We start from the raw sequence: 14620 nt of genomic DNA on the forward strand, positions 1-14620 counted from the left end.
CACAGGTGATGGAAGTGAAGAACTACCAAGGCTAACTTTTATACATTACTTGTTTGGTTACCTCTGGTTTTAGCTTATGTAAAGTAAGGCTTTGTATACAACGTGCTGATTTTAATTACAGTTTCCAATTTAGCTAAGGCATTCTAAAATCTCGTGCTGAAAAAAGAATTTCTTTGGGGAAAGGTTTCTAGGTGTCTAAAATTTGGTGAGGGTGCCTGAATAGCTGATAGAGGGCTTGCAGTGAAATACCAAGAAAATCAGGATTTTGTTTATGTCAAAAAAAGTCAGAACAGGCTAAATCATAGTTGAGCATTTTCTCTGATGGATGCCAGCGCTTTTCACGAGTGCATAAAACCCTTACGTGAGTTGCACCTTCTAATTCTGCTTCTTAAATATGGCTCGTGTCCTGTGATTTTTACCATCTGAATAGTATTGAAAGGATGTGGTTCATATAGAGAATTAACTCCAGAGGAGTTTTGGTTGGACTTTCAGTACTGAATTTCCTACCTGAACAAATTTAAATCCACCAAATTGACCTCTGTAGTATACACAGTTCTTTCTCTTTCAAGACCTTTAGCTTGAACTAGCGGACTACTTAGGTTTCCTCTGCCTCTACACAGAAGGCACTTTGAGAGTTGTTTTCAAAGAGATTAAATTAATTTAAGCTTCTAGGAAAAAATATGATAGCTCCTTCATAACTGTGAAACAGATTTTATATTATTGCTTAGAGGTAAATCCATTGTCATTCCTGGAAATGAACATAAGCACAGATGAATAAAATTGGAAAGGTTAAGGCACCAAATGGTTTTCAATTAGCAGAGGATATAAAAAGCAGTAAGAGCTTCTGCATAAATATTATTTTCCATTTTTGTTCTTTTTCTTCTATTGTGTGTATGACTTAACAGGGGCTAAGGACAAGCCACAAAAAATATAGAGTAACTATTAGTAGTGGCAGCTTAGTACATTGGTTTTCATGAAGGTTAATTTGAGTAGGTACTTACGTAAACCATTTTAATAAGCAAACACTTGCACAGGCAAGAGCAGACTAAAGGAGAGGACTCAAGGTAGAGATGTCTGGTGACACTTTGAAATGTTTGCAAGCTTGTGCTTCTGCAAAGCATTTTGTAGAAAAAGGTCAAGGTTCAAAAAGATCTTGGAAAGGCCATCTTAGAAAAATGCTATCAACAAAATGATGTTCAGTTCAGAGGACTTAGGAAGATGTAAAAAAAGACAAAAAGACAAGCTACTTTTCCAGGATGTGTCTTGCCTACAGAGCACCTGCTAACAAAGGGAGATGGGAGTTTATTTCATTGTTCCTGTCAAAGGGCCCTGGTGAGATCTCTGTATTTAATAAGTGCCTCACTAGGAAAAAATCTGGACTGACTGAACAGTGTTCAGAGAACAGTTGTTTGCTGTAGGGGCAGGGATGGGAGCAGACAAGAACACCTTCCCTCAAGAGCTTGGATTTTGAGGGTGAAAGACTAGAGGAGGTTGCATACAAGTGTTCCAGAATCTGCTTTCTTGGCTGTTTTCAGGATTAGGACAGTCAGGCATTTGTTTCATCCAAGAATGTTTAGACCCTGCCTCAGTGTTTGTATGGATTAGATAGTCTCTTGACATCTCTTCTGTTTCTGTGCTTATTTGAAACAACTGCAGCTGTTTTTCCACTTGAATGATTTCACAAAAAACTAAAACAGATGAAATTGTGTCAAGTTAATGCTATGTGGCAGTGCTTGTATTTCCAAAATAAGCAAACAAACAAAAAATTATAACCCCTGGAGCAAGTGACAGCTGGAATGTGGAAAATCAAGATCTGAGATCTAAAAATCTGGATACAAAGGTTTTTCTTTTCCCAAAGTGAAGTGAAGACCCAGCTTGATCCATTAGTCATTAAATTGTCACTTTGCAAGTAGGAAGTGCTAATACTCTCACATGTCAATACTGTTTCCATATAAAATGCTCACAATATGTATTTTCAGAAATGGTCTGGTAATATATCTTTAAGCTTCCTAAATTCTGCACATGGTCAGTTTCAGTAAATATTGGGGGATGTACTTTTTCAATTTGCATAGAAGTCCTTTCTGTAAATGTAACTTACCTGTGTAAGTGAAGAGCGTTTCAAATTTTGAGGCTGTAAGGCAAAATGCCTTATGCTGAGCAAGATCTTCTCCATTAGGCTTCACTACTGCACCATGCATTTCCATGTGTTTCTGTTTAGAAATTAGCTCACCTAGGTGATTGCTGTTCTCTTATGTGTGAATGGGGAAAGTTAAACCCAAGTGGGATGATAGGGGTGGTGTCACTTGTGTCGAGTGTGTGTCACATGCAGGATGGGTACTACAAGGGGCTGGTCTTGCAGAGTCCCTCTCCACTGTACAGTTGGTATCAGCTTTCTTACACTACCTAATATTTTTATTTCATGCTTAGATGATGATACTTTTTTTTAACTAATGTTTTTCTTAATACTTTTCTGTATATTCAGTGCTACTTGAAAAAACCTGTTTTCAAATAGCAAAGGAGGGTCTCTGAGAACAGACATTTTTTGTTCTGTTAACTGCCTGAGCAGAAAGCTACAGATCTTGCTTTCTATTCTGGTACCTTGAATTCTTCCCTTCATCATAGCTTGGACATGTCTATTAGGCTTTTACATGAATCTCTGGAGGAGAAAGTGCAGAACCCCAGTACCAGGAGCTCAGTCTGCTCAATCCTTTGAAAGGGAAGGTGTGAGCATCTCCCTGCTCTGTGAAACCCAACTGCCCATGGTGTTTGGGGCCTGGAATGAAGATTCTCAGGAGCAGGAATAAAGATACTTTTCTGTCAGCACTTCAGAGTGTTTACAGATGGTAATTCCCTTTCCTGTCTCCTTGGTTTGTACAGTGCGAGCAGCCCCGCTCCATCAGTGTGCCAGGCTGCCAGTCTGCTCCCCAGGCAGTTGTGCTGGCACTGGGGGAGCAAATGGCACAGCAAGAAAGTTGAAAGTTGAGGGATGCTTGAGTTGGGAAAGGCCAGAGGAGTGGTGTTCATCCAGCTGCCTTCTGTTCACTTCATGGGGGTTAACATCTTCTAGCATTTTCTGTTGTTTTGTTCTTGTGCGAAAAATGAGTTTTAAAGATAAGGCAACTTAAGGATTTAAGGATTCTATCTGCTACAAGGCCAAGTGAATACATGTTTTTCCTTGAGTAATAGTTGTTCATTTTGCAGGTGACTGTTTCATCTTACAGTTATTTGGAGGAAAAGCAATGGCTAGAAACTCTTAGTTTCAAATTTTTTTTTTTTTTTAATTTAGGTTTTTCACCTGCTGCAGTCATACCTAGAATCAAACCAGTTTGCTAGTTTGGACTTCCAGCAGGGACTGGGCGACATCATTACCTGTATGGGAACCAAGCTGTGGCTGGCTAAAAGGTAAGATAAAACACAAAATACCTCACTTATAAATACAATTTACTAATGTATGGAAGACTTCGTTGATTTTTAAAATTATTATTATTTTAACGAAGTGGACAGATTTATTTGTCTTGAAGTATGTACAAGTTATACACCTTACTGGCTTGCTGATTTTTAATCAAGATATTTTTTTTTTCCAAAAGCAAGGATGAAAAAGCATTGTAGTCCAGTCATTAAAGAAAAAAAATAACTGTGAATGAACATTCCTACAGAAACAGACATTTTGAGGATAACTGTTGCTTCTTGGCTAAGAAAAATATGCCACGTATATGAGGTTTTTACGTTACTGTTTTTCTAACTTTGACCTTTAGAGAAAATTAGTAGGAAAATGTCATAGCAATTGTTTAAACTAAGAGTGTTTAGCTGCCCACAAACAATCCAAGATAGATTTGGAAATATTTTTCATAAGTTCATCTTCAGGTGACCTACATACAACTAACTTGCTCTTTCTTTCTTTTTTTCTTCCTTTCTTTTCTTTCTCTCTTTCTCTTTCTCTGTTTCTCTCTCTTCTTCTTTCTGTCTTTCTTCCCCTCTTTCCTTCTCTACTTTATCTCGGCAATTGCTTTTGAGAATTCCAACCCATGGGAATTCCCACTCAGAACTTTAAAAGAATCAGTTGTGGACAAAGAGCACAGATCCCTGCATAGATAGATAACTGGGAATATCCCGTATTTTGCACTGTGGAGTGAGGTCACCAGTGCAGCTAGTGTGGATCTCTGATAAAACCTGAATAATTTTCTGATTGTCAAAACCAAAACCCTTAGAGGTTTGGAGAAAGGGGGTGTCTAGTGGGTGGGAGAAATCTATCAGTGTTAACTGAGTTGGGGTAATGAAGATAGATTTGATCTTTGGGAATTACTGAAGTGTCTCCTCAAGAGTGAGAGTGATGATATGGCAGATAAAACTTGGTGCAAATAATTGGAAAATGGTGCTCGTGAGCAAAGTCTGGACTTTACCTGGGGAAAGAGTGGTTGACTGAGCAGATTTTTTGTTTGAAAAAATTACTCTTGTTCTTGGTAATGCCCAGGAGGGGAGGGGGAAAATATCATAAAAAGAATGGAAGAAAAACACAGAAAACACATCTATATTAGTGTATTAATCTGTATTGTATATTTAAATATTGTGTAAACCTCAAAGAAGATACAGTAGGAATCAGAAGCAGTGTAAAGACTGACAACAAGTATAGAACAGTTTCTACTTGGGGACTGATTAAATAGACTGAGATTTTTTTTTAATCATGGAAAAGGGACAACTGAGGGATGTGAAATATGAGTCACATAGAAAGGGACAGGAAATTAGCATCTTATCCAAGGTGGCAGATGTAAAAGAAACAAACTAATGAAGTTTTTAATGTAATTTTAATTTGGCTTTGGATCTCTGTGATATAAGATAGTCTTGGTTTTAAGCCTGTCTGAATTTTTAAACGACGATTTAATGGAGTCATGGAGGGGAAGTCCAGTGAGGTTACTGAGTATTTAGACATCACAATTGGCTCAAGAAGTTCTTCAGCAACCTTGAGGGTTGAGGCAGAGGTTTTGGCAAGTGTCACCATAGTTGTGCTTCCATTTCTTGTGCATCTGCTCTCTGCTCCAACTGGAGACGTCATGGTGGATTTGGTGGACCTTTTGACTTGAATCAGTGTAAGCATTTTTAAGTGTTTACATGAGAATGTTAATTTGCATAACTAAATTAAATTCACTGATACTGTTATAAAGAGTAAAAACCCAAACACTAGAGACCAAATCCGGTAGAAAGATACTTACGCTAAGTAATTCAAATGTCTTTCTCTTGCAGCAAATACGTAAAGTCTGGGCTATGTTCATTACAGATTTTAAATAAATTCTGTATTTGAACTATTTTTTCAGAACTGCCCTTTTTAATACATCAGTCACATTAGTGCTGACTGGTTGGGTTTTTAGTGAGGTTTTTTTGATTATTATCATCTCTGGAAAGGAAAACTTTTCAGGCCCTCTCTAAGAAATTATTGTGCACAGTAAGGTATTTTCCTGAAGAGAAGTATTTTCTCTTTCAGTTGCCTGTAAAAAGTAGGCTGTATGTGCTGATATTAACTCCCTGTCAGCAGCACATTTTCATTTTGTCAGTTTGTTGTAGCCTCTTTCTCATAGTCTTGCATTCTCCATAATGCAGTCAATGCTATACATAAAGTGTTTTAGAATGTCTTTTCTCCCCAGATAGTAAAATTTTATGTTATGAGCATGCAGCCTTGCAATACTAACTTAAAGTATTGGGTTTTTAAATGACAGAAATTTTTTTTGCAAATTTCTGATGTACCTTACTGTTCTTGCACACTTTGAGCTAAGGTGTGTTTCCTGCCTTCCATCCATCCATCCATCCATCCATCCATCCATCCATCAATCCATCCTGCCCTCCGTAACTCTCTTAACTTTCTGCTTGAGATAAATGTATTCAGTTAAAAAAAAGCGAAGGAATAAACCTCCAAGAAGCAACCCAAACAAACAAACAAAGGTATTGAAATGAATGGTGTTTTCTGATGGTTTTAGTGTCCCACATTAGTGTCCCACATTCACTGTGCAGCTTTACTGTTGGTAGTTGAGTGGGTGAAGGTGAACAACTGGTCACTGTGGTGAACAGTGAGGTTTGAGAGTCTTGTTCTTGGTTTTCCGTTTTCTCATTTTAAAGGGGTTTCAGAAGGTTGCTTGGCAACTGAGTTGTGAAACTCAGTAAGTCCATCTGTGTGGGTTTCTGGATGTTGGGAGAGCCTATTAGGAAACCAGCACTTTATTCTTGCCCTGTTGTAGACTGCTAGGCATGCATCTGCTGCTGTCAGAGAGGGTGATGGCTGGCTGGACCCTCAGTCATGTACAGTCATTCTTACCTTCTTTCTGTTCAGGCAAAGAGAGTGAGCACCACAGAGAAAAGTTAATGAATCCCCGTCTGGTTTTTCTGCCTTTTTCATAAGGAGATAATTTACCATGTCACCAATACTGCAGGGCTGTGTCTGTTTGAAAAGAGAGTATAGGAGGCACTCACTATTAATCTTAAATGGGTTAAAAAAAAGTTAAAATAGCAGGAAAATGGTTTGTGAATCTGGGGAGTTATTTCTAAACATCAATTTTCAATCACATTTCTGTGCTAGTTCTGTAAAGCTCTTGCTGGTGTTCTTTCAACTATGTACTTCCTTTGTACTATGGAACAAACTTCTCTGAGAATCTTGAATTACAAAACTTTGGATTGCATATGTAACTCTTAAAAATGAGGCTAGGTTGTCATGTGTGTGTATTTGGAGGAAAGATTATCATTCCTCAGTGGTTTCCTGAACTGGGTGGGGGTTTTTTGTTTGGGTTTTGGTTTTAGGGTTTTCTTTGCCTTTTCAGGGCCAGAATATAATTTTCTTTCATCAGAGTTTATTGGTGTAGAATAGCTCAAGATTCTATTGCACATTCCATGTAATATAGTAACCTCCTTTTCCTTCTCCGTGCTACGACCTGATTTTCCTTTAGAGAATAAAATAATGGGTCACATTCCCCAAATTGAATTTCATAAAGCATTCACTTTTTCAACTGGTATTTTTTATCTGTTGTGAAGGCAGATTTCTCATACTGATGGGGCATGGATGCTTTTTTCCTTGGCTTTTTTTTACATCTTCAAAAGATTAACTTTTTTATGTATTCAGAATGAGTATTTTCATTTTTGATGTTCTGGTGAATGAGACCTGCTGTCCATCCACTTCTCAAGGTAATGGTTGAATCTTTTCATTCAATTAGTAAGTTTATTCTTCTCTTGGTGTTTCTTATTTTGTTTTGGAATATACCTGTTTTTTAGTCTAAAGTGTTTCTGTAATGTTACTGCTTTCCTTCACCTTCACACCAGTGTTAGTTTATTGCATTTTTTGCAAATGTGGGAGATGCAGGGTGTTTGAGAAGAACAGAAATTTAAAAAATTTATAAAATCTGCTTGGTTGGAGAACTCAGGTGATGGAATGAAGTGATGTGAATTAATCTGATGAATGCTTTAAAATATGATGAATTTATCAAGCTAAATATTTGAAAGAGTTCAAAGCTCTGTCATATGAATAAAAAAACCAAAAAAGGTAGTTTTCAGCTCAACTGCATACCAGGGAGTTATAAGACTAACTCTAGATGCCTTCTGCTTCATAAATTCAGAAAGCTAGAAGAACAGCCTTTGGATTTGGTAATGTGTTGTACAGAAGTCCCAGAAATATCTCCCTTGTTTAATTTGTAGCCTTTGGCATGGCAAAGTATTGGTATTGGAAAATTTGTGAAATCATGTCATTGCACGGCTTTGCTGTAGGATGCTGCTTTTCAGCGCTTTGAGTTGGATTTTTTTTTTTTTCCCCACCTTCCCACTTACTGGAGACCACAGGAGGGGGAAAAGACTTTGAGGTTCTGCCAGAAGTCAAATAACATACTCTGCTAACCTCTAGCCATGTGCTGTTTCTTGGCTGAGAGCTTGTCTGCACTGGGAGAGTTTACTTCTAAGAAGGCTGCTTTCTTGAAACTTCTGGTGTGGAACAACCTTATGTAAAACTAGTTGGCTTTGCCTTTTGCAAAGAGTGGCTGGTTCGTCTGGAATGGGCCACCTGCAGTGTGTTTATGACCCAAATAACCCGTGCTCTGCAGTGCTGCTGCTTACAGCTCTCTGCTTCATGGTTGGCACTGCGAAAAATACAAATAGGTCCTGCACAGGATTCAACCTCACACAACAAATCCATGCAAAAACTGTTTCAGGCACAGGCTCAAAACGAGGTTCACTGTTTGCTGAGATATGTGCTGCTTGGTTTTCCCTGGCTGACTCTTCGATGATCCAGGTATGACTGCTTTGAATGAGGAAAATCTCATCACTATTTTATAGCCCTACAGAGTGTGGTAACTTGACAAGTTTTGATGACCGTGGCACTCCATCAAGCCTGTAGTATCACTTTTCCCCCTCCACTTTTGGCAGCACTATGTGAGTGACAATAAGCAGATGAGCAGTCTTAGGTCCTTCCTAGAAGGAGCTTCATGCAAGGTGCATTTAGGCCATCTGTGCAGAAAGCAAGAATGTGGCCTCCTTGTGGTTTCAGGACTTAATGGCTCAGACTGTAACCTAAATATGCCTTTCTTCTCATTGCTTCTTGGGAGAGACAGCAGTAACTTCTAGTGAGCAGACTGTTACAGACAAAACAGTGGCACATGCAGGCATACCTAGACAGAGGTGCAACGTGCCCATGGCTCTCTGCAGCTTTGCAAGCAGCCTCTGTGTAATTTTTGAAGTGGTCCTTATTTGGGAATTGGAAGTGGTTTTTTGTACAGCAAGAAGGGAAGAAGTGAGGGGAATGTAAGGTTGTCCTCCTTGGCAGAGAAGTCCTTCTCTTATTTTACTACTCTTGCCTCCTCTTCTTCCACTGCATCAAGACGAACCTTCTTGTCCTTCCAAGGCCATGTCTGCACTTGGCGTCTTCCTGTTTCCTAACTTTTCCACTTTCTCATTTCTATCTTTATAACCTACACATTGAGAAGTGCAGTTAATTACCTTTGTTGGTTAGTGGTCTGTATGCGTTGTACAGCCAAGTTCAAAAGTTGAAAATAGTTTTAATGATTGAGCCTATCTCTGTGGAAATTTACTTACCAGGTTTCAAATTGAAAACTTAACTTTGTTTCAGCTAGAATTCATGTGTGTACTCTTGCACACACAAAACATGAACGGAAATTTTTTTTGTCCTGTCCAGTTGAAAACGGAGTGTACCAGTATGAACAGCTCACAGCATCACAGAATAAGCTGAGCTGGAAGGGGACCCATGAGGATCATTGAGTCTGACTCCTGGCCCTGCACAGGACATCTCCAAGAGTCATACTGTGTGCCTGAGAGCATTGTCCAAACACTTCTTGAACTCTTGTCAGGCTTGGTGCTGACTCACCAGTAATTTATTAATCTGCACATTCTAACCTATGGGCCTTGTTTAGCCTCGTTTATCTTTGCTTTTGAGAACAGTCATAGCACGTCATTGTTCATAAATGTGTTCCTAGATGCATTAATTTAAATCTTACATGCTTTTGGCAGGTTAATTTAGGTTTCTGTACTGCTCCAAGTCCCCTCTTTCACCAGTTTTGATAACAGTATCATTAGCACGGCTACAAACTGTTTATTTAGGCACTTGGTGATTGCTGGTTTTGGAACACCCACTTTGGGTATCAGTAGAGATGTTTGAACTTCAGGCTGAAGTTTAAGATGTACTTTGCATAAGATAAAATAGTCTTTGACTCTGGTTCATAGGTGTACTCCGAACTTAAATACGAACATTCCGAGAATATTAAGACTTGGATAAGGTTGTTTGAGGTGTTCTCTCCACCAGTGCAACATTTGGAGTAGGCACAAATCATGTACAGTTACAGATTTTGGCTATAAATCCTCGCTTATATCTGAAAATGCTTTTCAGTAAATAAACATAAGAGTTTTCATAGCTTTTTCTTCATAAGTAAGCCCCCTGATGTTAATTGTGTAAAATTCATTAAATTTGCCCATGGGATTAGTTTGACCTCTGAAGTTTTTTAGGATTTGCTCAGGAATCACATGAGGTTCTCATTAAGAGAACACAAAAGAGAACAGCCAGGATTATTTTATCAATCAGGTATGCTAAAAACAACACCAACAAAACACAGCCTTTCAGTATCATTCACCAAGGACAGCTGGAGCACAAATTAATTTTTCTTAATAGCTGAAACTCAGGATGTTCTTGGTGGTATCACAATGAAAAAATAATTTGTGTAGCTTCTTTTTCAAGCAATAAATTCTCTGCCTTTACCATGGAAACTAATAACAACATAATAGCCTGGCTTTGAGAGTGGTGGAAAAACTTAAATCACCAGACTAGCAACTCCCTTGGGAGACAGTGCCTGTTATAATGCTGGATGAGCTGTCCCTGTAGAATGGGCAAGTGAGGGGGGCTGTGCACATGGTAATTACTTGGAGAAGATCTCAACAGCACCAAGTAGGGAAGCAGATGCACTGTTACTAATGTTTGGATTTCTATTTCTATGCAGGTGTTCCTGTGCTTCCAGGAACTCAGCAAGATTTACTTGGTAGTGCAGGCTTCATCATTATTTTTTTAAATGCTGCCCATTAAATATAGGTCTGTTGGCCATGATGTTCATTGATGGGCTGGTTTTGTGTTACATGGTTCAAAATGCTATGGACAAAGCTTAATAATTAAATCCATTATTAATGTCCCCTTAAGAAGACAAGAGGAAGGCCATGCATGTTGATTCAGTGCTACAGATGTGGGCTCTGAGAGAAAATAGATTAAAATATGAATGCTGCCCTCTAAACAAATACACCCCCAAAAACCTCAGTCTTTAGAATACTGCCGAATTGGAAAGCTAATAACCAAAACAACAGGAGAAGATTTAATCTTTTAATCAGCCGCTCACTGTATGTGTAGGAGTGATTTCCATAAGCTTTGTCGCCTCCATAAATGACAACTGATCATTTACCAGATCACGCTGCAGGTAAAATGTGGTCAGTCCAAAGCCAGCTTGGCCTGGTTCATCAGCAACCCTCCAAGGATAGAGCTCCCCATGGACAGCCCTCTAAGGATCATGTAGAGTTGACTGTATCAAGACTTAGACATCACAGATGATGCACTTGTGGAAGATATTTTAGCTGACACAATGGCAGGTCACGTATCAGAAGAATCTGGCCACCCGAAGTAGGAATACTTTTGGAGATTTGCCATTCTTCAGCAAGGAGTATGCTGGGAGTTGATAGAGACAAAAAGATACGCTGTAAACCCAGAATTTAATTGCCAGTGCGCTAGCCTCAGAAACTGAGATTATGGAAGACAAAGGCAGAGTGGGAAGCTCATAATAAGAAGTTGCACAGATGCTGTCCCCAAGTATCAGGTGGCATTATGACATGTTGGACTGAATCAAAATTCTTTCCTGTGTTTATGTAGCACTAAAGATGGAATTCTAGTCTTAAATGTCCATAAAATTTTGACTTATCAGAAATGTTCATAAAGTTCAGAAATGCAAGAATTTGTGCAATAGCATTAACTTGAATATGATGTTCAGGGAATAAATTCTATCAATCTGTTGGAATCAAAAACGGCACGTAATACTGGTGGCTAGAAAGTAGGAAAATTTGGGGTTTAAATTTTATTTATAAAATTATTAATATAAACTTATTTTTATAAATAATATATATTTTACATCTATTATATAAACATATTTATATAAATATATTTATATGAATTTATATAAATTTATTTATATAAATAGCATATATTTTTATACATATTGTATAAATATGTATTTATATAAGTATAAAATTATTTATATAAAAATTTATAAAATGATTTATTTTCTGCCAACTAAAATATGAATTTCTTTGACAATAACGTGTTACTTACACAGAAGAATGGGGCAGTGTTTAGTAATCACAGGTTTTCCTTTAATATGGGACTTTTTCTGAAATGATTTTGGTAAGTTTAATCATAAGAAAAGGTCTCCTTTCCAGGAATTTTAGTCCTTTTCAGCCTTTCCAAAGGCTCGGGAAGCATACAGTATTACAGCAGGAGTGACTTTTTCATTGACGACCAGAGGGGGAGTAGGCAGTTCATTTAATTAATTGATCACTTTGAAAATTGAAATGAAAACAGTCATGCAAGTCATTAAGATGGATCTCTTCTCCTTCACGAGGAGGAATTGACCTTTGAAGGGGTTGCCCTTGTAGTCTTGCCAGCTCTGGTGTCTTTACCCCGATGCTTAAGAGTGTGTCATGACGTTTTTGGACAAAATATGAAGATTTGTAGGTGACTTTGTAAGTCGTATAATTTTGACTAGAGTTCTACACCAGCTTGATTCATTATCCAAATATTGTAATCAGTTTTTAAAGTTTGTAGCTGGGATTAACCAATCTGAGTTGCTAAGAGTCACTTAAACTCTGTATTAAAAAAAATTATGTCTGACACCCTGTGTAATTACTTGGTGTTTTTCTGTGACAAGACCTGTAATGTACATGTTACATTATTAGGAGGAAATACTATTTTGTTAATTATTTATTAAAGTTATACTCCCATTTGAGAAATAACATCAGTATTTAAAAAGATTCATAAAGCAGCACTGGGTGAAAGATTTGCAGTCTTTCAGACTTTTCTAAAAGCTTGGAGACTGCCAAATGCAGAGCTTTTCGGAGACCTCTTACAAAAGGCTTTAAAAATCCCTAAGATAGCTGACTACACTAAGATACCTGTAGCTAACCTCATCCAAAAGAGAGATATTATGGATTTTTATTTAAGAGACATTAATTGTCAGGTTGCATTTGAAATTTCTTAGTGCTCATTGAGAGTTTGAGGAAATATACTTTGATTTTTATGTTAAATATTTAGTAAATATTGTAAGTTGCTGTATATTAAATAGTGATTGTTCCGCTAGTAGTTTTCCAACATCTGTTTCCTAATGAGGAAAAATATGAGCAAAATAAACTACCTCTTTGGAAAACACTGAATTTCTAGAATCACCAAAAGCTAATGTAATAAACATTAACACGAACTGCTTCGATTTCATAATCACTAGCTTGTATCTGTCTTATTTATGTAACAAATGCAGTAAATTAATGTTACAGTTGTTGTTGCTCATCTTGAAGTGAGGTGGAAAAAGAGGAGTGATCCAGGAGAAAATAGCTGTCAGCTTTTTAAGTCATCTGACTGAGTGTCACTGAAAATTGGGGGTTTGAGAAGATAATGAGAATCTGCAGAAACTGTGCATCAAAATTCTTTGGTACTTGCTATAAAGAAAGGGGTGTTGGCATCCTGACTTCAATACAGAAATCTGGATAGTTATAAATGGTGCCTTTTAGTAAGTAGAAATGCTGTTTAAGGGCCTCTGCAAACCTTAGTTGTTAGAGAAGCAAGAGATTGTCTTTTTCCCAGTGTTCTGACAGAATTGAGGCCAAATGTGTGAGCTTTCCATGTTCTTTGCTCCTTGTTGTTTCTCTTGGAAGAGAAGGTAATTTGCTCTGTAGTTCGTTAATGTTGATCTTGTTTAAATTAAACAGTAGTACAAGAGAAACTTAATTTTAAAAGTTAAGCCATGTGTTCCTGATAGAGTTGAAGCCATGTGTGTGAGCCAAGTACACAGGAGGTCTGTGACCACATATTGCTGATTTTTTCAATAAATGCCAGTTCGGTTTGCATTAGATCTGCCATCCAAAATAAGCAAACCAATGACTACCTCAAATTCAGCATGACTTAACTATAAAAGGTGAATCAAACATTTAAAAGATAATATTTATAGAGCTCCAAGCTGTGGGAGTCTAGGATTGATTTCAGTTGCATAGACCTAAGCTGCAATCGGTGATACTTAGAGGAGGTGAAGGCAGAGCAGAAATCAAAGGGGTCCTAGTGCTACTGTAGGTAGCCAAAGCCAGCTGGAGCAAACCCCAGTGTTGCCCATGGAGCTTCTGAACCTGCCTTCTGAGTCTGATTTACATCTCCAGAGAGGGAGTATCTCCTGAAGGGTATGCTTCCTCGTTCACCTACCAGGCAGTTCCTTGTTGAAAACAAATAGCTCTTTGTTACTCTGGTCATATAATATTCTATAAGTGCTTAACCTAGGCCTCTTCAAAGGCATGTGAACAGCAGCCTGTGAATTTTAACAGACTCTCCATTAACTTTTTTCTTTGAAAAAAAGTCCCTGGACTCTTAACGGCTAACAAAAGGTTTCCTCCTGCAAGCGCCTTGAACTCTTTTTTAATTTTATATTCACATGCCAGAATTGACAATGCAATTACAAAGAAGTCTGTCTGTTCTATCCCCAATTACTTGTTCAGCATTAATGAAAAGAAACTGACTAGGTTTGGAAGACTTTTATTTTCAGGATCTCATCCAGAAATCTGCTATGAAGTGTCGTAAATAGTATGCACACTGGCACCTGTGTTTTCAGATTTCCTACTGTTCAGCCAGGCCTACCTAAAATAGTAAGGAAAGAAAGACACTTACTTCTATCATACTGAAGATACTGTTAGGCTAGAGCTTTGGGCAATTAGGAAAAAAAAAAAGTGTAAACCCTTTAACTTTTTTGACTTTTGTTCTTTCAGTGATCTTGAATATTCTGTGGAGTTCCCTGGTCGTAGAATCATAGAATCGCCTGGGTTGGAAGGGACCTTAAAGATCACCTAGTTCCAGCTCCTCTGCTGT

The 14620-nt window shown here is 37.9% G+C and overlaps 1 protein-coding gene across 4 annotated transcripts in view; it reads left to right on the forward strand.

Annotated features, from left to right (window-relative positions):
* THADA (THADA armadillo repeat containing) overlaps positions 1–14620 on the forward strand; it is a 155598-nt gene that overhangs the window by 90637 nt on the left and 50341 nt on the right. For all 4 annotated transcript variants that reach the window (XM_048296132.1, XM_048296135.1, XM_048296133.1 and 1 more), the window contains exon 30: positions 3287–3402. In XM_048296132.1, the coding sequence (XP_048152089.1) occupies positions 3287–3402 (116 nt within the window). The remainder of the gene's footprint in view (positions 1–3286; positions 3403–14620) is intronic.

The sequence above is a fragment of the Corvus hawaiiensis genome, chromosome 3 (assembly GCF_020740725.1).
Source record: "Corvus hawaiiensis isolate bCorHaw1 chromosome 3, bCorHaw1.pri.cur, whole genome shotgun sequence".
NCBI classification, from domain to species: Eukaryota; Metazoa; Chordata; class Aves; order Passeriformes; family Corvidae; genus Corvus; species Corvus hawaiiensis.